The sequence below is a fragment of the Notothenia rossii genome (assembly GCF_949606895.1).
Source record: "Notothenia rossii genome assembly, chromosome: 10".
NCBI classification, from domain to species: Eukaryota; Metazoa; Chordata; class Actinopteri; order Perciformes; family Nototheniidae; genus Notothenia; species Notothenia rossii.
In genome coordinates this window covers 22,274,832-22,301,550 of record NC_136908.1, presented here as the reverse complement: position 1 = coordinate 22,301,550, position 26,719 = coordinate 22,274,832, and the positions used below count along the sequence as shown (strand labels likewise).

Here is a 26,719-nt window from a genome sequence, read left to right as displayed (position 1 = left end):
CCCTGCACTTTGATAAGTCTCGTGAACATTTTCACTATTTTGACATTTTTATAGATGAAAATTGAACTAAAGAAATAAATGGTAGATGAATCCATATTGAAAATAGGTGTCAGCTGCTACACTAATTATAATAGTTATATTTCTTAATTAATTAAGATAAGATATTACTGTATTGATCCCACTTTGGGAAATGTTTGTGTTGCAGCAGCATAACAAGAAAAACAAAACATAAGTTATTATATATACAAAAGTATGTGAGGGATGGAATATTAAATTGAATATAAATGTAAAATGTACATGTGATTTTACGTCCAAGAGAAGCTATGGAGCAGAGAGTTCTCTGCCAGCCAGAGGTGATTTGTTATTAGTTCAATATGTCAAACTGATTTCCCTGACTACAATCTTTAGTTACATGGTGAAACGTTATGCTGCTTGTACTAATAAGACTGATCTTATAAGCCACACAGGTTTTAATAGGATGTATTCATTATCTTTACTTATGTTGCGGTCTTTTCAGCAGCGCCATCTCTAAAACGGCGATACAGTCACTACCCATCATTTACATTTCACCGTGACATGGACAAAAATGTAACGTCAGCTTACCTCATGGCACGAATCCAGACTCTCCTTTGGAAAACATTGGCCGGGAAACGATAGAACAAGCACGTTTCATGCGAAGACCTGTGGCTGCAACCCGGAGCAAAGCAACAAACCATTGCGTAGCTAACTAGTAGCGCTAGCTTTAGCTAACGTTAGCCAACGAAACGAACTGCCGAGTAAAATTGGAAAACACTGGTAATTAATTATTCTATAATTTGTAAAACTACGGTGTTAAAAACGACAATTTCAAAAATACAGATTCTAATGGTCAGATATAGATATACAGATACTAAAGATAGGCAGGTACTTGCTTTCAAGCAGAACACAGGGGAAAACAAACTTAGCGGGAGTGTTTAGGTGTTCGGCGTAATGACGTACAACGGCCTCGACAATTTCTGTAGTCCTATTCAGCCACTCGGTAACAAGCATCGTTTTTCAGACACGTAAACTCTTCAAAAATCCCCAGTGGGGTCACTGCTGATGTATTTAATGTCGTAGAACAAAACGTGACTTATCTCTTAAATTTGTGTCAACCACAGACCTTATTTCGAGCTATTTTCCAAAACCCTATGGAAAAAATGCATTGCTTTTTGAGGAAGGAACCGGAAGTGCTAAAAATGCTAACTTACTTCCGGGTTTTACGACGCGTCACTGCGGTTCTCTATTCTGGCTTTGTTTTCAGCTAGTGAGTCTGTCTGTGTGTCATCATTGCAAAGCCTACTGTAGCAAGAACAAACACAGAAGTCCTTTGCAGTACTTTGTAACGTGTAAATATTCCTGTCTTTCATGACAGTCAATGCATTGAAGGGGCCATTGCCCACACCCATGACCCTACTTCGAGCCCCAACGTTTAGACCCAGGCCAGATTTATGTGGTTTTAGGAACATTTGTGAAGTTGGGTGATTCAATTCCCAGAACGTGTCAATGTGTTCTTGGGCAAGATACTTTATCCTAAGGTGCTTCCAATGGCATGGCCAATGGTGTGTGAGTGTTTGTGAATGCTAGTTTCCCTTTGAAGGTCGCCCTTTTATGGCATTCTGTGCCTCTATGAGTGTGTATGAATTGGTTAATGCTGTCTTGTATGTATAAATCCGCTTTGAGGATTGTAGAGAGTTCTTACAACTGGAAAGGTGCTATGTAAATGCTGTCCATTTACCATTTGGTGTCACAAAACCATGAAGTTAATGATAAAAGACAAGAAAAGTGTTTGTGTTAAAATGGACACCAAGGTGGCATTGTCAAATACTGCTGCATGTTGAACCTGGCTTACTCGGGTTTCTTCTAAAGAGATGACTAACTATGGCACATATTTGAAACACAAATGCTTCAGAGTGAAAGCATGTTTTGACACACTGCTCATTCCTTAATATTGCAGTATTTGTGAAATGTTCACAAGAGCGTGCCGCCTTTTTTCATTTTTTGGACAATTTAAACTGATTTAGTTTGGCCGGAATTCTACATTTGAAATACTGAAATATTAATTTTCTGAATGAATTAGTAGTTTCCTCTTAATCCTTGAAACAATTATTTAATAGATTTGTTAGATTGAAACATTAAACATCTCCATTTCTTAACATTATAGCTTAATCAATCCTCCAACACCGGAATACACTCAGTGAATAAGAAGATGAGACAGAAGGAGAAACACAGAGACCCAGACAGACCCCGGAGCTTCAGAGCGAGGCGTGACACAAATCCTAAGCTTCCATGATAACAAACACTTCAACTGTCAGGGGACCCAGTAAAGAGAGACGTGAAAATGTAACAAGTGAGCAGAAGTAAAGTGTGTGTGTGTGTGTGTGTGTGTGTGTGTGTGTGTGTGTGTGTGTGTGTGTGTGTGTGTGTGTGTGTGTGTGTGTGTGTGTGTGTGTGTGTGATTCATGATGGCAATTCACAGATAAAAGCCTTTACAAACCAAATACTGCCGCAAAACTCTCAGACTGGTGTGTCTTAGAAGAGTACCAGAGACTCAGCGTTAGGTTGTAATTAGGCCTTTCCAAATAACAGGTCAATAACCCTGTGCTAGAATTTCTAAATGTCCTTCCTAATGTTAAATGCTGCACTTGGAAAAAAAATGTTAAATGGCCTATTAGGTGAGTCAGGACGAAGCGTTAATTCCACCTTGAATTGTCGTGCAAGAGATTTTATTACCTCCATCAGGAGGTTATGTTCTAGGTTTGTTTTGTTTGTTTAACTGTCTGTCAGCAGGAACACAGTCATGTACTTGTTTGTTTTGATTAACCTTTTATTGCAAGATAGGGCATTTGGCTTTGGTTGGTTTACTCTGTTGAAATCCATGTTAGCGGTTCCAAAAAACAAAGAGGTAAATATGAAACTAAGTTTGGGCACTACCATGTATTGTCTGTTTTTATAGTTTGTATTTGTCTTATAATAAATAATAATAATAACTTGAATTGATATAGCGCCTTTCATCAACCCAAGGTCGCTTAATACTGAACATATATCAAGACATATAACTTTAACCCTTTCGAAGTGGGTTTTTATTTAATTTAAGTCTATTGTAACATTTAGTTTTTTTCTGTATTGAGTTGTACTAAGCTCTATAATTCATTCCTTTTGTTGTTAAATGTGGTTATTAAAAACCATGATGGATATGGCCAAACACAAGGCTTCAAAAGTATTGTACACATAACCGTCACAATGACTATGTCCATTTCTATATTCAGTCTATGATCACTATTCCCTCTTTGGCTGCTATAGTGATCCATGGTCCCCACACACTATAGTCACGGTCAGAGGTTGACTCGTATATAAAGAACATTCAAAGCCTTCAGACTACTCAAGAGTTTTTGCAGAGGCTGGATATATAAAAACATATTTGAAACTGTCAGCTGCTACGATCACACAGATTTCGAAAAAAAATGAACATTTTGTCTCCTGATATGGTGTACTGTGGTTATCAAGTTTTGACAAAGTGACTGCAGTGACTTTTTATGCGTTCCCCCTGACAAATTGTTGCCGTTTTCACCCAATTTCACATTCATAGCAATCCGACTGCCTAACAACATATGCCAAAGATCTTCCACTAATAAGACACTTCCATTGTTTCGTCATTTAAGATTTCTTTCTAGGGAGCAAATATACTTTGTTTCAACAGGGGGAGGACATTTAACAAGTAGAAAATGTGCTTTACAGTGTTAGAAATACCATAAAAGTGTCTTTTATGGCAATATTTGCTCGGAAAGAGTGAGTGATAACATTTCAGTGGGAGGTGTTTGAAGCAACTGTAACCTCTTTCTTTATTACCAACACTTTCAAACCAAAATCATCGAAGTAGCTACGTTTCTGTGGTTCCATCAACACCTCATGAAGCGCTTCAGCCAGACTAAACTACTTATTGACATACTCCTATGCATTTGTCATCCAGGTGTAAATTAGATCAAATAATATATGCACATGGTATTTGCATGATAGACACACCAGTGGCTGTCATATGTTCCACATGGAAACTTTAATGGCATCCATTTTCAAAGTCTTAATTGAGAGTACCTCACTCTAATTACCTGGCATGATGACATTATTATGTAAATGTTAATGTAGCTAGTGACATGTCATACATTACTGTGTCCTTGTCCTGCACAACTCTGGTTCTCACTACGGAGAGAACCTTCACAGTGTGGTTATTCTTCCCTTTAAAAGGGCTTTTCATCACGAGCCGACTCTGTGTTAATGTTACTCCCAGCGCCCCGAGTACGAACAGTCTGCATCCCTGGACCTGCTGGTACAAGTTGGCAAACAAAATGAATAAGTAATGCCGTCACTTTACACGGCAAATCGCAGCTTAAATGCCCCTTAGGAAGGGCACGTAAACTTTATTACCCCCAACCTTAACCCCATGTGCCCCAGTGTATCTGCTTACTGGAACCAGTATAGACTGTGGTGGTGTGTGCAAATTTATAATGGGTCATCATTGACATAGAGAATATGTCTCCTTTTGAAAGTCATTGGTTAAATATGTCCTAAATGAATACATATAGCTGCTGGGACTCAATGAGAGAATAGAATAAAACAAGTCTGACGTCGCCTTGAAAAAACGACACGCAGCTGCTTTACACTCCTCGCCGTCAGAGTAAAAGACAATACATCAAACTGGTCCTCTAGTGTTTGCAGTGAAGCAAGTAATTATTTACACACTTCAACTGAAAAGCCAATATTACATTTCACCACAGGGATATACAGTATGCAAGGGGATTCAATCTAACTGACAGTCATTTTACTCAGATGCAAAACATAAACAGACTCCACCTGTCGAGAAAAATCAACATGAGCAAACAAATATGCCTGAGGACCAGAGAGGATGTAGCAATGGGATATCAGTCATTGGACCAAGGTTACGTTCGGGGGGAGCTTCAAACCACTCTTCAACCTTCACAATTATTTATTTGTTAAGGTTATTTTTGATTTAAGCCTTAATTTAAGCAATATATTTGGGATTGCAGACCTGATTCGAACCTGTGGTTTGAACCTGCGGAATCTAACCTTGGTACATGACCCCTCGACATAATTACCCTAACCGCACATCTGTAGTCTTTGTCTGCATCTTGGAAGGTTGTGCACAATATAAGTTAAACAATGAAATATGACTCCATACATTTTAATAATTTGACATGAACAATCTCATGCTTGTATTGCTGGAAACATTACCTGTTGAATAAAAAGGAGATTTTTTCACAACTTATTTTTCATTTTTTGGTTGATTTTGTGCTGTTTAGTAAACTTGGCTGTGATATTTGGTGAGAAAAATGCTTGGTAAGACAAAAGAAAACAACCATCTATTTAAATCACTTTCATGTCACTTTCCTTTCGTTACGGTACAGTGAAGCAAGCAGGACCCAAATGCAAATAATACTGATAATACCTTTATTTCAAGGATAAGAATAAAACTCAGACAAACAGAACACTCCCCGGTGAACTCAGTCACCAACAAAAGACGAACCAACACTGAACACAGGAAGAGACAAGACTAAATACAGGGAGGGGTAATCACGAGACGAGAAACAGCCGGGCAGGGGAGGAGAAACTCAAGGGCAACAGGTGAACACAATCAGACAATTAGACACACCAGGGAAACTAATGACAGGGAGGAAAAACAAAGAGAGAGGGATGAGACAATACACAAGGAGGAAAACATGACAGGGAGAACAGAACAGCAAAACACCCATTACAAGACATACAAAACCAAAAACGTGACATAACACAAGAATCGTGACACCTTTGGCTGCAGTGAACAAATGCTTTGAGAAAAAGAAGCTTTGAAGAACACCCAATTTGTACACATATATACATATTTCAACATATACAATATTCAAATTGAAAGCCACATAAAAATAGATTGTACAGTTAGTGAAAATTACGAAGAAATTTGATTTCAAGTCTTATAGTACAACATAGATCTTCTTATGTCTAAACTTCATAATGTTGAACAAAAATGAAACATAACATGAACTATTTTTCCTCAAACAATGAACAACTTCATGCCTCTATTAAAGCCAGTTATTAAAGCCCCTATTGTATGAGTTTACATCAGTCTATCTTTCGTTTTAATTGATTGAAGGATGTCACAATACTTGTGTATGGCTGGGAGAGGCAATTCTTGAGGCTTACAAAAAGACAGTCGGTGAGACTTCGTTTGAATAAAAATAACCTATTTTCTGAAGCATCATTTTATGTTTTAACATTTTAATATTGCAGTTTTCCGATTTACCCCCCAATGAGGAACCTCACATTTAAGCAGTGCTCTTCGGTATGCAGCACGTAGTCTCACGCTGGATGTAACACTGAAACGAAGGTGTTGATGAGTGGACCTGGCTGCTCAGCCCGGCTCTGCAGTGGGCTTTGATTAGCGCTACAGCTGCTGCTGCTGCTGTTGTCGGTGTTGGCAGGAAATCCCTCACTAATTTGGCAAATCCCACAAGTGTCTGCTGGTTTCCTCAGCACCCAGAGTCGGGAACATCTCGTCCAGTCTTCGCCTATATACTGTTAACTCTTGTGTCTGCTGATGGGCTTTATGATGCAGTTAAGGAATGACCTTCCAGAACGCTGAACCAACCAATTAATCAATCTATTTTTATTTATATATCCCAAAAACATGATGTGTTCAGCATACAGCATCCTGTGTCCTTAGACCCTCGTAGTGGAGAACAAAAAACGCCACGAATAAAGGGGAAAATGGAAGAAACCTTGGGAAGAGCAACACAGGAGTGTCTTGCCTATGACTAAAGACAGGGAACATTTGCTGCTTTTACTTGTTTGAATACAGTCAACTAACTGCTAAAAGTATTTTTTGTACGCAGAACCTAGCTAAGGATTCACTGTCTACTCTATCTTCAACTCTAACTGTCTTTCACAGTCATATACTGTAGCCTTTGTTTATAGTCCCATTTATGCATGGAATGTAACTTTTTTCGCTAACCTGCTAAAGACCTACAAAAAAAAAAAACTACAGTGCAATCTGTGGTTTGATTATTACTGAACAAATAATGAACACTCCACTCCTATCTTATTTAAGCAAGAGGCGAACAAAATGATTTTGAACTCTAGATTTCCAGGACACAACTTATCTCCACAGTCTATTCATGACAAACAAAGGAATACTTTGCAGATGACGAAGAAACTTTATCTGATCTGTTTGCACGTGTGTCTTTCAGAGCCCTACAGCCCAGCGGTGTGGGTGATGATGTTTGTGATGTGCCTGTCGGTGGTCGCTGTCACCGTCTTCATCTTTGAGTTCTTTAGCCCCGTGGGATACAACCGCAGCCTGCAGAGCGCCAAGAGTAAGAGACGGAGTCACTCAAGCGCCGGCACGCCAATCAACCCACTGCCACTGCTCATTTCACTACATTATTACCAACTTGTCACTTTGTCAGTTATGTAAGCGAGGGGGGGGGGCTGATTTGAGAAGTGTGTTTGCTCAAATTATGCAAAGCGCCCTGCGTTTTTTTGCTGCACATGAGTCTAAACAATCACTTCACACCCCCAATCTGGCTTATTTATATTTAATGAAACAAACAGTGACAGCGCGGTGATGGTTGACTTTGACATTTGAACAGTACTTGTCAGTTCATCATTTATTCCCAAATGTTTACTGGCTTCCCCTCTGTGCCGACATATTCATTTTGATGCGTCATTTGGAAATGTTATTCATTACTTTCTAATGAATTGACACAAGCGGAATTATATAGATTTGGACTGACAAGTAGGTATCTGTTCATCACTGTTTGTCAGTTCTAGCTTTTTCTTTGCTAAAATACCTCTGTTTCTTCAATCCTAAACACACTGTTTTTACCTATTCTACAAAACTTCTCAGATCAATTGAGGTAAAAACAGTAAAGAAAAAGCTCAAAAAACGTAAGTGAGATCATAAGCAGAATTTCTTATGGTTCGTTAAATAATTCATAAATAAAAATGAATGACATTTGACCATATTTTACCACTATATAAATTAATTTTATTTCAGAAGTAATTATTTTGTAAGTCTATTAATGTAATGTAGAAATGTGAACCTTTTCTAAATAGTTATTATAATCTCCTAACTTTACATTTTTATCACATGAGTATAATGTAGGGGTTCATGCTACATATGGTACAGGTTTTACTAGACAATTGACTTAAATCAGTTAAAAGACTTTCATATTTTTTTCAAACATGTAAGGATGGCAAAGCTAAAGGAACACAACTTAAGGAGCCATTCAAATCTGATATAAAAGATCTCCATACATTGCAACTTTTAATCAGATGACAACCATGTGACACCCGTAAAACACAGCTGAAAGGTCAAATTGTAACTACATTTAAACTTGAGCTTAAATTGTCTAAACCATATAATTGCACATAAAGGTAAAATCCCAGAAACAGAAAGTGTTGTTTGTTATTATACTAAATAACTTTAGAGATCACTTCACCACTTTTAAATTATCAAAGTTTTAGGAAATCCATGTTGGATATATTTCCTTAGGATACTCCAATTCATTGTAGGGTCAGGGTACGGATTAGGGTTATGGTTAAGACTGTTTTTTATTAGTATCCTTATCATTTTGGTATTTAGCATCAAAATAAAACAAACTGTAGGCTAACCCACTGACTGTGATGGAGAATTTTTGTTTTGTTTTCAACGTTTTTTATGACCAGTTAGCAAAATAAAGCCTGCCATTTGCTTTAAAGATTCTCCCATACTGTACCTTCATTTACCTCTATCTTTTTTTTTATACATTCTCTTTCATGGCAAAAAAGTTGACAACTCTGTAGATACTTCCAACTCTCATTATTCCCTCCATCTATACTGCACCATTCCCTTGATACCTTCAGATTGTGTTGACTCTTCTTCCAGCCAGAACTATTTCAGCACCTTTCATCTTGAAAGATCAACTGGATCCTCTCCCTGCTCTAACTTGTCTCATCCATTTCTCCCTTCTGAGGCTTCACTGATTATTGATTTGACCACAGAGGTCTTTCCTCAGCCCTCTGTTAAGCTCCATCTCCCCTGTTTAGAAATTCAACATCAGACAGATCTTAAATCACTTTGGGCAGTATGTTCCTGCCATCACTGCAACCCACCATCATAATGATATTAACTATAAGGCTTAAAGTATTTAGGCATTATGTAGCTTTGGGCACATTGTTTTTCATGGTTGAGGCTTGGCATTAGCTCTATCGCTAAGGCATCAACAAATATTCCAGACAAAAGTGGGCTCCATCTGATTGTAACAGCTAGTGTTTGTCCCTCTCTTGTGTCAACATAACAAAGCCCCAGTGCAAGAATCCAGTTCCATATAAATAGTAAATAGTCTTCACACTTTGTTGTGAGCCCTGACATCAACCCCATTAAACACCTTTGGCACAAATCGGAACGCCAACTGGGAAGCGAACCCTATCACCCAACATCAGTGTTAGACCTCACAAATTCTCTTGAAGCTGAATGCATTGAAATCACTATAACCAGGTTCCAAAGAAAAGCATGAAACCAGAAAAGTAACACGTTAGTGCCTGTTCAGTTTTACCCCCACCGAAAGGGTTGTCTATTGATATCAGACAATGATACTACAGATTATTCAATTATTAATTAAATGTTTCGTTCTGTTATTGCATTCATTTGTATTGTACTGTATCACCTTTTGTTTCATTTTTATTTTCTTTAGTTTTACACACTCGAAAAAATTAAATAAAAACTAAAACAACACGGGGCGAGGCCACTCAGCTTTAGTGTAGGATTGATGTTTATTTAATGTGCTCTTCTCCATTCAAAGAAGCACATGGTATCAGAAAGTTATCTTTTCTTCACACAAATCCATTCAAAGTTAGATTCAAAGTTAACTTCCTCCATACAAAGTTAGGTTATCAACCTAAGAGAAAACACATAATACACAAATTACGTAAAGCATACACAACAAAAGTCTGTCACCATAAACATATATTTAATCCAAACACTCACCGGCTGCCCGTGTGCCCTGTGGCTGATCAAAACATGAGTGAGTGTCACTTCCCGATCTGCAGCCTTGCCCTATCTGCAGTGCGCATGTGCGAGATGGTCCGCCATATTGGACAACTCCGTACGGCCATACATACATACAGTACATAGCCATAGATTTTTGCATACATTCACAGTAAATATGTATTCAGTATGATAGTTGTCTAACAGAAGTTAAATCCATTTCTCACTTATTCTGACAATTTACTTAACCCCAAATAAAAGAACCCAATAAAAAGAGTTGTTAAATAATAGTGAAGTCACGTTGTAATAACAATAACTCATCTCTCGAGAGAGTTTTCTTTTTGTGCTTTGCCAAAAGCCACTGTGTCAAGGGTCCTACTTGGGTTGCCGTATGTTGTTGTCAAATATGGCGGACCATCTCGCACATACGCACTGCAGATAAGGCAGGGCTGCAGATCGGGTAGTGTCGGGTAGTTCTTATTATACATCCATGGTAGTGACAGTCATGGATATATATAAACACTAGATGGCTCAAGGGCGAGTCGCCAGCGTAGCTCACCGGCGGCCATCTTGCCACAGTCAACAACTACTGCTACAGCTGTTGTAAGGTGAGTGATCTGCACAAAAAAACTCTCGCAGAAATCTTGACTGATATACAAACGGTTTGGTTTACTATAAACGTCATTAGCATGGCTATGATACAGGAGACAACAAGACATGTTGAAACAAAAAAGTTAATGATTATAATTATAAGTATGCAGTATCATAACTACATCTTTGATGCTTATAACAAACCAAACCGTTTGAAAATTGGTTAAAAATTGAGCAATCTACGGTTATTTCAATAGTGCACCATAGACATAATGTTATGAATTAGCGAGCTGCCTATGGCAAGATGGCCGCCATGTGGCAACGTCGGTCTCCATTGGCCAGCAGCGCGGGTGAGTCATCTAGTGTTTGTATACTGTATAATATCTATGGTGACAGTGACAAACATTTCACTGGCCTTTTTAAGATGGCTGGCGGTCCCTCATCAAATGAGTCCCAAGGGAAACAAATACTGGAACCAAGGTTCCCTCCCAACTGAGACCTAATTCAATGACAACCTGCACAACTAAACAAGTAGCTTAATGCTTAATGATTGAAATAAATAAATAGAAAATAAATGAATAAACAACCAAAATTAACTTCACAGTGCCAATGACAAATATAATGCTAATAGTGGCTTTTTTATTGGCTTGATTTCGCGCTACGTTTTATTTCTGCCGTAAATCCGGTGCAGTAGCCGAAGAGAAGTCATTCATTAATTTGGTCATACATTCATTGATTTGTTTATACACCACAATGCTATACTGTTAATCCCAGCCGGGCTATGCAAGTAAATACTTTTTTATCCATTTGATGACTCAGTGTAACCCTGTAGTGTTCAATTATCTACAACACCAGTTAAAAGTGTTCAATACCCAACAAATGCATTGTATTTGTCTTGTTATTGAGCTTTTTCACCGCAATAGACTTGATTTTCTAGCTTTACATTGGATGCTGTATGGCCTCCTGCAACCTCTCAGCACCTGTATGAAGCGTACAAAGATTTTTAATTTCCTAAAAACTGGATTTCTCTCCCTCTCTCAGAGTCAGGTGGATCTAAGTTCACCATAGGGAAGTCCGTGTGGCTGCTCTGGGCGCTGGTCTTCAACAACTCTGTGCCTGTGGAGAATCCCAGAGGAACCACCAGCAAGATCATGGTGACCACTCCGCCCGACTCACTCACTGACAAATGACCTGATTGACTAGAAGACTTTATCTGATTATTTGGAGGGAAAAACCTATATTTTAAAATTCCCAAGTTTCACATAATTTATTTATAAATTACTCTATTTCCTCCATTTGATAAAAACTTCCCTCACTTTAAAGGTCCCATGTCATGGCCATTTCTACTGATCATAATTCCATTGTTGAGGTCTACTAGAATAGATTTACATTGTTCAATGTTCCAAAATCACATTGGTTTCTCATACAGCATCTCTGTATAGTATGTATATTCACTCTCTGTCCTACACGCCTTGTTGGAGCTCCTGCAACAAGGAGACTTTAATTCTGGAGTTTTTTTTTTCTCTAATTTGCATTATTATCACAACGAAGTTGAAACATATGAGTAATATGAGGCTGTGCAATCAGTTCGGAAGTGTTTATTCATTCGTTTCCCTGCTGGTGGTCTTTTTAATACCTGCTGTTACACTATGGGATTAGTTTTGTATCATAAAGATAAAGCAACACTTTCTAAGAATAAAGCAAAACTATGAGTTTAAAAAAAAAAAACGAAGTCAAGCAAAATAAAATAAATTTCAAAAATAAAACTATAAGTTGCAAACAAATCATTTGTGTAATCATGTAAACTATAAGTCTTTTTTCTTTGTTTGAACATAGGTTTTTTTTTGCAGTTCTTGTCTCTTCTTTCTCAATGATCAGACTTTTGCACTCTCTGCAGCTCTTCTCGTTTACGCTCCCTCATTTTTTGTTTGAGATTTTGACACAAACATCCCAGGTGGGCGGGACTTTCAGGGGTGTGTCCCCATTGGCTACTCAGTTTTTGAGTGACAGCCCAGTCCTCCAGCGATTGTACAGTGCAGGCAGCTGCGGTGCGGTGGCTGCCTGAGCGTGGATAGAACACCCCCAGAAGAACCAGCATTTCAATTATTATAATACTACAAGTGAACATATATGTAAGTATTGATCATTTGTGTTGTTTGTCTGTTTCTTTATTGTTTTAAGTGAGAAGTAAAGCTGTGCTATGAAAGTTGTCTTTTGCTACCTTTAGATCCATAACAATGCAAGCTAAGTAGCCTTACAGTTAGCTACATAGCTAGCAGTGAGTGAGCGTTCAGACACCGGCGAACACACTCAAACGGACTCGTGTGGCTGACTCTACCAACAGGCTTTCATGATTCTGTTTAGATATGCAAGTATAAGCCATGATAGCTTATTTTATTAACACGCTAATTTGATATGAAAATCAATGGAGGCTGAGTTAACTTTGTAGGAAAACCTACCGTCCATGACTGCCCCTGAGCTGTGTTTTATTTGTTAACTTCATATTTTTCATTTCCTATAACATTTATTTTCCTCTCATATTAACAGTGTGGATCATTGAGACAGCGTGGCGTCCAGAGTCTTATCCCGTTTTCCCACTTCCTCTGTGGGGACAGCACGGAGGGGGGCATGAAGAAAGACCTGCACCAGCTTCATCCACGCTGGCGTTACTGTTATCACTTGCTCAGTGTCATTTCATTTGACCAAATATCTTTACATATACATTTAATAGATTTTATTATTATCCACCTTTTTGTTTTATGTCCTTTTATTATAAACGACTACGGTAACGGGTCCCAAGGTGGGTAGACCGGCATACGCAACGCTCTGGGGCTCCAACTGCTCCGTGTGTGCCCTATATGATCATTTTCTGATAACGATGAAAGAGCCCGCCTCCCTCTCCCCACGTCTCCTGCTGCTGCTGGGCTGTCAGAAGAGGGGGAGAAAAAGAGAGGCAGTCACCGTTTATTAAATATTCTTATATGATTATACAGAGAACAGAGTCGTTATCAATTTGTTTTAAAGCTCAATAAATAACAAAGAAGACCTCTGACCGGCACTTTCCTAATTTTGTACGGAAGATTTAAACTTTAACGGACATGTTGAGCTGCGGAACATTTTTTTTACGGAAACTGCCGCACGGTCCCCTCGTTCCTTGGAAGAGGCGGAGAGGTGGGTGTTTTTCATCTGCTGGTGGACTACCTGAGAGATACAGGAGAACAGGAGAACACGCCGTCCACCGCGGAGAATAAACAGAAGGGCAACCATGGCAACCATGCTCCGGGGTCTTCTTCGCTGCTTTTGGTGTATTTTGGGCGGCAGCAGCGCCACTTACAGGCCTGACATATGTACTACATCGTTTCCAGCATTTCCAGCGGTCTAGTGTGAACGGACACGTTAAACTGCAGTCTAAATGCACAATCCAACGGAAGTCTTTTTTGCGCTTGCGTATGCATTTTACCGTGTGGGGCCGGGGTTTAAGCCAAACTATATCCGGTCACAGAGATCTGCTATTTTAAAGTAAAGTCAACACATATCGACCCTAATATAGTCTATATTAAGAACGAGAAAAGTCTTAACATATAACATATGTAAACATATGACAAATCTGTGAGGGTGATGACGTCAGAGCATCGTCCTATGTGCCAGGGCTTAACCCCGGACAGCCCCAGCCCAATTTAGCCCCTGGGTATTTGTGAGGGAGCTCCTATATGGCATTACCCCGCTGAAGCTCACCAAAGTTTAACATATTTCATAGTTCAAAGTTTTGTCAATTGTTTTGTTTATTGGTCAAATACTGGTTTCTAATGGTTTCTGAGGAGTTTTACTGGAATGAAAGAGCACAGACTACAGAAGCAAAAAAAGCAAAATACTGCATTAAACCTGACCTTCACAGAGAGGTTGAAGTTCATGTGGAAAGGAGGCTTCAGTAGTCTGTCTGCACTCTGTTTAGTTGTGCTATCTTACAATCAATATAGTAGAACTCAAAGTTGCGATGAGGTCTTAAAATGTATGGAAAGGGTCTTAAAAAAGGTCTTAAAAAGGTATTAAATTTGACCTCAGGATTCCTGCATATACCCTGATAAAGCAAATCTGCCACTTTTATATTGTAGAATTTGTTAAATTAAAGCAGTCTTTAATTGTTTGTCTAAACATAGCAATATATGCTTTTGAAACATGTCTTTGAAAAAATAATAGTATACAGTTTATTTTGTGTATCACCTTTAGCTTGAAAATACATAGATGTGTTTTTTTAATCTATAAAATAAATAGACACTTTATCAATCCCAAATTGGGAAATTATTTAACAGCAGCAGTGTGTTCAGGTATTAAAATATTTAAAGTTGGAATAAAGTATGAACTACAGTACACAACACAAGTGTAATGCTCAGCAATCCATAAGAGAAGTCCGATATGTTCATGAAACTCCCCAGGAGACACCAACACTAACGTGGACTCCGGAGTTTGCTGCATGAGTTGCACTGTATGATCTGTGGTATAGTGGGCTGTCACTCAAAAACTGAGTAGCCAATGGGGACACACCCCTGAAAGTCCCGCCCACCTGGGATGTTTGTGTCAAAATCTCAAACAAAAAATGAGGGAGCGCAAACGAGAAGAGCTGCAGAGAGAGCAAAAGTCTGATCATTGAGAAAGAAGAAACAAGAACTGCAAACAAAAACCTATGTTCAAACAAAGAAAAAAGACTTATAGTTTACATGATTACACAAATGATTTGTTTGCAACTTATAGTTTTATTTTTGAATTTTATTTTATTTTGCTTGACTTCGTTTAGTTTTTTTTAAACTCATAGTTTTGCTTTATTCTGAGAAAGTGTTGCTTTATCTTTATGATACAAAACGAATCCCATATTACACCGTGTCCGCACGACATAAAAAGGAAATCAGTTGAATAGTTGGGTCTAGAACCTCAATTCCGTGACCATTCTTCTGCTAAGATGTTTTGACACTTGATTTGACATCATTGGACCTTTTATAAAAAATATAGACCCAAGGTCCCTCCCAAAAATCCCGGTAATTTTTGCTAGAGGGCCAAATCCAAGATGGCTGCTCGCGCCATCTTAAAAAATTAACTTTTGAACCAGAGCGCCTAGAGTCATGTGTAAATGCACTTTTTGGGGTAAGTCGGCCACAAGGATTCAATTTCTGACATCAGTTTGGTGCGATGACATCGTTCGGACCCACAAATCCAAGATGGCCACCATCCGGTCGAGAAAATATACACGTTTTGAACGGGAACATGCAGGATCACGAGGTACCGGTCACGGCAGTAGAACAAGCACTCACTGTTATAAACTGAAGTATATATATGTACTATATATGGGGGCGGAGCTTCCTACAGGCGATATAGGCGTTTGCCTAGAGCGCCACCCAGAGGGGGGCGCCACAAATAAAAAAAAATAAAAAAAAAAGTTTGCTTGGCGCAGTTTTGGCTCTATATCTGCAACCATTATTTAAAAAAAAAAAATAATAATCTAACATAAGGGAAAATGAGCCAAAAATCTAAAATGGTTGGTCGGTCTAAGAGCCTCAGCTTTAAGTGTTCACAGTCAGAACATGCTAGAGCGCTGTGCATTGATGGGTATCTGTCAAGTGTTTTTAAAATTGAGCGTTGAGGAAAGAAAGACTAACGTTAGAGACATGTGAAGAGGCAAAAGCCATCGGGGCGCAGTATAAAAACAGAAGAAAAGAAGAAGAAGAGAAACGTGCCAAGTTGAAAGGTAGGCTATGCCATTTTGATTGTATTGTCAACATTAGCGAATGGATCATGTAATCTTGCTAGTTAGCCAAGCCAACGTTAGCTAGCCAGCGTTTGTTATTACCATTCAGTAGAAACTGTCATAAGGCTATTTTTGTTGTGTCATGAAATAGAAATATTATTAATAATAACAATGTTAGTTTTGGTGTAGCGAGCTACACGTTAAGTTTACCTCAGAAAGCAGATTGACTATCCGAGTCAAAAATTTGCCAAATTCAACCCTGTCATAATGTGCGCTAACGTTAGCTAACTAGCTCAGTGGTTCTCAACTCCAGTCCTGTTGAATGTTTTCGTTCCAACCCAGAACTAACACACCTGATTCAACTGTTCTAATAAGATAGTCATAGCTCTTGATTAGTTGAATCAGACCTGTCAGGCTGTCCAAATGCTTACTAACTAAATAATAGCTACATTTAACAAATGGAAATTATTCTTAATTTCTTATCTGCCCCCATATCAATATCTAATACGTAGGCCTACTTGTGTTTCTTATAGGGATTCATGAGTATGCCGCACGATATGGATCATAGCTTGTGACAATGTCCAACATTCCGTGTATCCTGCAGTGTGGAAGGGTTTGCAGCAAAGCCACCGATGCCATTACCTCAATTGAAAAATGGGACACTCTAAAGAACAATACAGAGTTATGGAGCGGTCTTGACAAGTTCGGAGACGTCCATACATCCATCGACTGGGATACAGGTCCCGTCGGACACTGTGTCCATGATACATGTAGGTTGACCTTATTCAATGCCACAAAACTGGAACAGGCCAACAACAGACAGAAAAAACGAGTTGTCGATGAATGCCAAGCTCAGTCTTCGTCTACGTCTGACATTAGTTCCACAGCTGCAACTCCATCTTTCAAGCGGCTGCGATCTAGTCTAGGGCTGATACACGATAAAAATAAATGTGTGTGGTGTTGTAAGACGGAGTCGGCAAAACATCCAGAATCAAAGTTGGTCCTGATTTCGTACGATCATGCATGGGCAGCGTTCAAGAGCCATACGGTGGCTCTGGAAGATGAACTAATGCGCGACAGAATCAACTGTCTGATCAATTATGCAGCTGATCAGCCGTATGCACTTGAGATCAGATATCATCACAAATGCTGGTTTAAATATGTTCGTAACTACCAGAGAATGAGTGAAGATGACAAACTTCCCCACATGCACAATGTCACTCTCCGTGAAGCTCAGACAATTTTCTTTGATAACATCAGAACAGTTATCTTTGATGAACATGAACTAAGGTCACTGCAGAGCCTCCTCAGAGATTACAGCTCTATCGTTTCTCGGTATGGATTCCCAACATCTGGAGTCAAGTCATCCTACATCAAAGATATCCTGACCCGGGAGTTTAAGGACAAGATTGGCTTCCACTCTCGCCCTCAGAGAAACCAGAGCGACCTAGTCTATGACACGTCTGGGAGCGGTTCATATGTCGAAGCAGCGATCTCCTCTATTGGTGTCAGCAGTGAGCAACTGGTGCAAAATGTGGCTGCGCGGCTCAGAGATGATGTCAAGTCCATCAAACTCGTCCCATGGCCTCCACGAGTCGAGGAACTAGAGGAGGAGGAGGAACTCCCGCCTCTCGTTTTGCAGTTGCTATCGGCTTTGCAGGGGAAGCATGGGGTAGATCTGTCTCCAAGCACACTTTCTCTCACCTCTCTCATCACACAGTACATTATAAAGCGACCCACCACTACCGCCATCAATGCCACCGTCACCCTTCACGGATTGACTCGTAGCAAGGAGCTTGTTGATTCGTACTACAAGCTGGGCATGGGGATCAGTTACCCGAACGTGCTTCTGCTACGTGATGTTTGGACAATGCATGACCTTGAGCGGTGCTCGGTCTGTCCGGCAGAGATCAGTATCATCGACAATGACGATTTTCGGAACGATACATTGACAGGAGGAGGTACTTCACACCGCTGTAATTGGATGTTTCTGCAACGCGAAGAACGTCTTGTACATAAGCATGAGGCAAACACCCAGGATGAGCAACCGCGGATCAAACATGCCAAGACTGTCTCGGACGTGCTGACTGAGAAGGCCTCTAAGATGCAAACGGTTATGCCATATAGGACCGTCAAGCGTGGCGAGCCTCCGATCCGTCCTAAGCCTACTACTGTCTCATCGAGTACTGAGCCTCAGCGCCAGCGAAGCATTATTCATGCCCTTGCACGTGCTGATGTGAATGGTGACCGCCCTGTTGCAGCCGAACAGAATATCCCTTCGTACAACGGGTTTCACGCTGGATTGAATATGTGGCAGGACAAAAGCAAGGCTTATTTTCATACATCTTACAATCAACCGCCCGACAAGTCAGTTGTGAAGGACGTCATGGACAAGCTGGTTACCATCATCGCAACTAAGCACATGCCCTTTGCCTTCTTAGTTGGAGATCATCCCGTGTATGTCCTCATCACCCTGCTCAAGGCCGAAAACCCAAGCAAATTCAGTGCCATTGTACCTTTTCTTGGTCCCTTCCATACACAGTGTGTGATGATGAGTGCCATCTACAAGCGGTACAAAGGTAGTGAACTAGGTGAAGTACTTGTCGCGGCTGGAGTTATTGCCGATGGCTCCGTCGATCGTGCACTGAAAGGCAAACATTATAAGAGGGGGCTACGCTGCTTGCGACTCATGTACGAGGCCCTTATGTGTCAGCTGATGAAGGAGAACCTAGGGCCCGACCTGGCTGATGAGACGAGGGAGAACCTTGACATTCTGAGAGATACGAGTCAATCCGAGGAATCCCGCGCTGATGCTCATGTGGCACTAGAGAATGATGCTGACCTCAAGAGCCTTGTCACCAACATGTTCACCCACGTTGAGGCCAGTGACATGGCAAACTACTGGAGGGATTTCCTGTCCATGACAGACGCGCTCATGCAGAATGTACATGCGGTCCATATATGCAACTGGGATGAGTATGTGAGCTCTCTACGTGCGATGCTGCCATGGATGGTAGCTTACGACAACAATAGATATGGGAAGTGGCTGCCAGACTTTTGGGCGATGTTGACAGCTCTCCCTGCAGATCAGGTTGCGTTCCTTCGTACTGACTTCACCCAGTCCATCACAGGCAACCCCTATTCCAACATGGCCTGGGAAATGTGGATCGAATGCACCATGAACAAGGGTAGCAAAATGAAGTCTGGTTGGCTCTCTATCCTACAGAATGAGAAGCAGCTGCTGGTGCACTCCAGAAATGTGAACAATGTGGCCCAGATCCGGGCAGCTCACAATGCCCTTGCAAACCGAAAAAAGACAAAGAGGAAGCACACGGAATGCGGCCCCAAACGGATGCGAGAAGATGAGCAGTGTGTGCAAGACCTGGTTGAATGCATGCATGAGTTTGACACCTTCCCGTTCGATACGGCCTCAACCACCCTCCGTACCTTGCAGTCGGCCATGCCCGCCTCTGATGAGCTCGTTGCAGACTTCAACTCAGCCCATGCCGCAGGGGAGAAGAAATTGACCCACTTTTTGGAAGAACGGGTATTCAATAAGAATACCTCTCTTCATGCACCCGTCCCTCTGTGCAAACGATTGACGTTTGCGAAGGCGTTAAGCAAGGAGAAGCCATCAGATGAACTCAAGGCGAAAGCTGCAGAAATGGAGCGAAGCGCCCTCAAGGCAATGATAAACCTGGTTGAGGGCAGTCAACTTGTGAACCTCCCCGAGTTGCTCGAACATCGTATTGTCGAGGAGTGTGTGCCATTATTTAACTCCAACGGCACCTTCAGAAAGACACAGAAGAGCATGCTCGTGCAGAAGCTCTCTCTGGAATCTGTAGATCTGCAGGAATCATACATCGCTCTTGTGGACATGGGCATGATCTGGAGGATGGCAACTCCATCAGCAGAGGATCGGCGGACGCAAGATGGCAACCCATACAAGTGGTCGGACTATGTCCACAAGCTATCATCTATTATCCTTGCACGCCATCATAATGCTCACCGTATCATATGTGTGAACGACCCGTACGACACAGCATACTCGACGAAGGATGACGAGCGAGACCTGAGGGTACAGGGAAACACACATGTGCCCAACACCTACATGAAATTGGGTGACGCATTCCCCACTGCCAGAATGTTCAAGACGCTGCTGTGTAGCTCCAGCAACAAGGGGCGGCTGCAGAAAATGATATGCAGCTACCTGACCGATCTTGCACAGAGTGTTGATGTGGAGATTGTCTACTCTGTCGGCTCCCACTGTACCAACTTATCAACCCAACAACCGATGCAGAACTACAGCTTTGACCAGTCTGAGGCTGACACTGTCCTGTTCTCCACCTATGTAGTTTTGCGCGAGTCAGGCTACAGTGGTCCAGTTGTCATCGATGCCACTGATACTGATGTATATGTTGCGGCAGCACTTATCTCACAGCAGCTGCCAGGTATGCTCTGTATCAAGAGGAAGCAGGAAACGGTACGCTGCTGTGACATGACAACTGACATGATGGCCGACTGTATTGTGCAGCTGCATTGTATGACAGGCTGTGATGCAAACTCAGTCTTTTACGGCAAAGGTAAGAAGTCTGTGTATGACCAGGTGGCGAAGAGCCCTGTTGCCCGACAACAGCTCTCGCGATGTGGAGATAACCTTGCCCTGACAGAGGAGGTGCTGGAGCAGCTCTTTGCCTTCACACGTAGCATCATCTACGGTGACAACAAGAGCAAAACCATGGCTGAGGCCCGTGCTGCTAAATGGAGGACCATCAAAAAGAAATCCTTCATCCGTCTCCCTCCGGATGCCGACAGCTTGCGTCAACATTGCCTCCGTGCCAACTACCTGGCGTATCTGGTGCGCCATCCATCGCTAAAGCACCATCCCTCACCAATCGGACATGGTTGGGAGCTGGTTGGTGGTTGCTGTCGCCCTGTACGTCACACGCGACCCGCACTCCCGATGCATCTACCTGCACCAAGGCCAACTGAAGAGGGACAGGAAGATGAGGAAGATGAGAGCGATGATGATGACGAAAATCGAGTTGCTGCTGTCCAGAGAGGCGATTCATCGGAATCGGAGGATTAAGAATGTAGCGAGGCAGGGTGCTCTGATTCAGACTGATACGGACTCTCAGTGTCATATTGATAAAAAAAAAAAAAAGCAGAATTGTGTTTCATTTGTGTTATTGTTCAAAACTTGCCATTTCTCGAGGCAGCATTTTTGCGTTATTACATGTTGTTTGAAGTGTTCTCATTTGCTAACTAGTCAAGTTACAGCTAATAAAAGTATTTTATTTGAAGGTTAAGTAGTTGTATATCTTGTCATACATTCTTATTTCATGGTAAAATATTAATATGCAGATTATTTGCTTATAAGTCGATCAGTACTCAAAACGTGTGTAATTTCTCGACCGGGTGGCGGCCATCTTGGATTTGTGGGTCCGAACGATGTCATAGCGCCAAACTGATGTCAGAAATGGAATCCTTGTGGTCGACTTACCCCAAAAAGTGCATTTACACATGACTCTAGGCGCTCTGGTTCAAAAGTTAATTTTTTAAGATGGCGCGAGCAGCCATCTTGGATTTGGCCCTCTAGCAAAAATTGCCGGGATTTTTGGGAGGGACCTTGGGTCTATATTTTTTATAAAAGGTCCAATGATGTCAAATCAAGTGTCAAAACATCTTAGCAGAAGAATGGTCACGGAATTGAGGTTCTAGACCCAACTATTACATCACGTCCTCCAGCAACCTTTCAGAGGATATTTTGTTTGCATTACATTTATTTGGTTAAACAGTTTCATCAAGTTGGGTTAGGGTTAGGGTTAGATCTAAAGTACGAATGTGAAATGTACTTAGATCTGTTACTTAAAAAGCACTCAAAGAATTAGAAAATACTCCTTTTCGTATCCTTTTTATTTATTGAGTTTGTTAACAGATGCCCTTCGCTCATACAAACTCAAGTATTAAGATAAAGTATGGGTATCAGAAAAAGAAGAAACACAAATTAAAATAAGAATACAAATAATAAGAATACAAATAACAACCTTTCAGATGATTTTTGTTTGCGTTACAGTTATTTGGGTAAACAGGGTTAGGGTTAGGTTTAAAGTACAAATGGGAAATGTACTTAGATATTTTTACTTAAAAAGTACTACCATAATTAGAAAATACTAATTTTTGTTCAGAAAACGAAAAACAACAAGTTAATTAAAAAAGAGAGGGTGTCATCCCTCCTATTCTATACACACACACACACACACACACACACACACACACACACACACACACACACGTATATATATAAATATGTATATATTTATGAACACACATACGCACATACACAGAACTGAAACAATCAGTTAAGAAAAGGAAAATAGTTTTGGCCTAAAATAAAATAATCTCTAAAATACTCCTTATCATGTTCTCAAAGGTACAGGTGTCTTAAGGCCCTGACACACCAGGCCGAAATCGGACGTTTTCGTTAGTCGGACGACGAAGCGTGCCCTGTCGCCCAAACTCAATTTGGTGTGTCCCGCACCGTCGGCCGTGACACGCCTTATTTGGCCTTTCATGGTCGACGCACGGCCGATTCAACATGTTGAATCGGCCGTGCGTCGGCCACAGGCAGTCGGACAAAGAAATCACTCTGATTGGCTGTTCCGCTAGCGAATCAGTGCATGAGAAGCGAAACGGTTGCTTGAGAATGTCTTCCACAAGCAACACTCCAATGGCTGATAGCTCCAGTACCGCACGAAACATATTTTCGATGGACGAGAGTGAAAATGGAACGCACACGCTATTTGTTGTTTGTTTAAATCACGTAGTCTGTTCTTCTTCTCTGTCTTTCGTTTGTTGCCTCTTTTGAATGACTAATACACACTACCGCCGCCTGCTGGTAAGGAGAGTTATTGCCACTCACGCATGCGCAGTTCGTACTTGCTCGGCTGAAGTCTTTGCGGTGTGTTCCAGTGCGACACATGGTCAAGACGCAGGAGAACACGCAGACGCAACAGTCGGCGTCGGCATCGGCGAGTTCTCTGGTGACTGCTTGGTGTGTCAGGGCCTTTATATGTTATTATAAGCTTATAATATAACAAATAGGGATGCATTAATGCCTAATCAGATGAAAATGTCAGTTCTCCTATTTGTTTGTATTGGATTGTGCATTTAGACTGCAGTTTAAAGAGAATCAACTTTTGAACACTTTCACAGTACAAGCCTGCACTCATTTTCATATATAAATACTAAAACAATTAAAAACATGCAAATGCACAGTATATCATATAGTGCAAATTGGCAGGTAGCAGAGAATGAATAGCATACATAATAAAAGAGACCACATCATATGAAACAGAAACTGTTCCGGGATGCAGTCCATCTGTTTTCAATGTCTGTATGGCATAGGGAATAAAAGTCTTCTTGCTTTTGTGATTGATTTGGTCCCGAAGGCCAGACAAAAGCAGCTCCAACTCTGTTATAAAAGTGGATGTGAAGTTTCTGCAGTTATTTGTTTAGCTTTCCTGTGAACATCATTGTCGAATATGTGTGTTTTTCTGTAACTTGCCAATTACTTTTGCTGCAATGCTAACTCCCTTGGAGAAATAGTTTTCTGCTCTTTGCACCATGCCATGATGTGATGTTAAATGTAAAATGCTTTCTACCAGGCTTCTGTATGCTACGTCAAGTATGTGTTGACTTTCGCTAAAGCTCCTCAGATTCCTGATTAAACACAAGCACTGATTGGCTCTCAAATCTGGCCCCATTAAAAATTAATGAAGTAGGTAGGGGGGGGGGGGGGGGGGGGTGATTTCCTCGCAGGCTATTACAACGTGTTACTTTGTGATCATTATAAATATAAGTAAGAAAAGGACAAATTCCGCAGTTGCAGTGAAGTCTTTTTATGTGTCATGCTGACCAATTCGACTCTGCCCTCCAGGCATGACAGAGCATCAGCTGTGGGTCTAGCGATGAAATGCCAAGAAGTGCAAAAACAGTGTCACTGAAATCTAAGAATGCTTCCACACCTGTCACACTGAGCCCTTATTGATCTCAGTACTCCGCACCCCTCCTTCAGGTGCTGGTGTGGGCCTTCTTTGCTGTCATCTTCCTGGCCTCCTACACTGCCAACCTGGCTGCATTCATGATCCAGGAGGAGTACATTGACACGGTGTCAGGGCTGTCGGATAAGAAGGTGCGTTCTGGAAGGAATGGTTGGGTGAACTGGGTGATTGATGGATGAGTGCTTAAACAGGTGGAGGGCCAGATGGATTGATAAAAAAACAATAAATTGAGCTTAGACATGACTCAGAATGACTTGTCCTTTAAATAATTTTCCTTTTAAGAAGTACACAGTAGCAGATGAGGGATCAAAAATTAGATCATTCTATGTACTGTAGCTTGTTCTCTTTCTTTAACTAGTTTAAGTTAACAAAGGAATGAAATTCTTCTTTGAAGTGTTCCCTCTCTGTCGCCTCTTACCTTTTTTCTCAGTGCAATTTCACTGTATATATAACCTTATTTTTCAGACTGCCCCCACAGCTCTTGTAGCTGACAGGCCTTTGTTTCAAAGTGAAGACTTTGAATGTGAGAAGCAGTTCATCCTGCGGCATGCAGCGATCCGCCTCCCTCCACCTCTTTACTGACTCTTCAAATTCCTTCTATCGCTTTAATCCTCGCCCACCTCCCTTTTTCTCCTACAGTTCCAGCAGCCAACGGAGCAGTACCCTCCGCTGCGTTTCGGAACAGTGCCAAACGGGAGCACGGAGGAGAACATCCGCTCCAACTATCCCAACATGCACCAGTATATGATCCGCAACAATCAGAAGGGGGTCGAGGAGGCCATCGAAAACCTCAAGACCGGGTAAGGAAAGAACAAGAGAGGCATAGGTCTTGTTCACAATGGGGACATGTCCTAACGTTCTCTAAAAACATTCTTAAAATGTTTGGTGATAACATTGTGAGAACATTATGCCCTCCTATTCTTAAAACGTTTTCAGCGGGAAGTTTTTGTTTGGTTCCCAGAATGTTCTTCTGAAAGGTAGAATAACGCTCTCTAAAAACATTCTTAAAATGTTTGGTGATAACCTTCTTAAAATGTTTTTGAAAACATTGTTAGAACATTATGCCCTACTATTCTTAAAACGTTTTCATCAGAAGCTTTTATTTTGGTTCTCAGAATGTTCTTCTGAAAGGTAGGATAACGTTCTCTAAAAACATTCTTAAAATGTTTTTGATAACATTGTTAGAACATTATGCCCTACTGTTCTTAAAACGTTTTCGCCAGAAGCTTTTATTTTGGTTCCGAGAATGTTCCTCTGAAAGGTAGGATAACGTTCTCTAAAAACATTCTTAAAATGTTTTTGATAACATTGTTAGAACATTATGCCCTACTATTCTTAAAACATTTTCAGCTGCAAGTTAGACATTTTATGTTGCCAGAATGTTATTATTTTAGAGAAGGATAACATGGTTTATGTTAAAGAAATTATGCAAATGTTCTATGGTACCAATTTACTAAAATATGTTTACATTATTTGAACATTAAGACATAATATTCCTGTAATTGTTCAACTCAAAATTCCTGGGTAGGTGGACTGACCACTGTGGTCATTAGGATGATTATGATAGTTTACTTAACTATTGGAATTTGACTATTAACACTTGTAAAAGGATGACACAGAATCAGCTGGTGAAAGTAACATTTGTTTATTAGAAAAGGGGAGCTGGGAGTGGAGGTTGGTTATGGCGGCAGTGGGAAACAGTTGTTCCAGGGTGGGTAGAGAGGCCTGGCTGGTCTTGGGAGTGTGGAAGGCCTTGGATTCCTCCTGGGAGAGACACAAAAATCAGTGTGAGGCAAAAGCAGGCAAAGTTTTCAAAGAATATGCTGGTAAAAAGCTAGAGCGGCACGCAACAAACCGGCAGGGAGTGAGTGCAGGCTGCAGGTTTTCATAGTGTGGTTGACGAGCAGGTTGCAGGTGTGGTTGATTGGAGATTGCTCCCAGCCGTGTAGAGCAGACCAGCAGGCAGAGAGAGAGACACACAGTAGAAAGAAACACATACAAACACTAACAGGGGTTTCAGGGACGGGCAGTGATAGTCGGTCCGTTCTTCTACATGTCTGTCTTTGGTTTTCTAAGTGTTATTCGATCCATATGACAATAGAGATATGTGAATAAACAACAAAAACACTTGGGGTATAATGTTCGAACAATGTTATCACCAAACATTTTAAGAATGTTTTTAGAGAACTTTATCCTACCTTTCAGAAGTACATTCTATGAACCAAAATAAAACTTTTCGATGAAACCATTCCTAGAACAATGAATGGTAACATTCTCAAA

The 26,719-nt window shown here is 40.8% G+C and overlaps 1 protein-coding gene across 2 annotated transcripts in view; it reads left to right on the top strand.

Annotated features, from left to right (window-relative positions):
- grin2da (glutamate receptor, ionotropic, N-methyl D-aspartate 2D, a) overlaps positions 1 to 26,719 on the top strand; it is a 237,886-nt gene that overhangs the window by 178,616 nt on the left and 32,551 nt on the right. For both annotated transcript variants that reach the window (XM_079655556.1, XM_079655557.1), the window contains 4 exons: positions 7,269 to 7,394; positions 11,681 to 11,793; positions 24,454 to 24,570; positions 25,079 to 25,239. In XM_079655556.1, the coding sequence (XP_079511682.1) occupies positions 7,269 to 7,394; positions 11,681 to 11,793; positions 24,454 to 24,570; positions 25,079 to 25,239 (517 nt within the window). The remainder of the gene's footprint in view (positions 1 to 7,268; positions 7,395 to 11,680; positions 11,794 to 24,453; positions 24,571 to 25,078; positions 25,240 to 26,719) is intronic.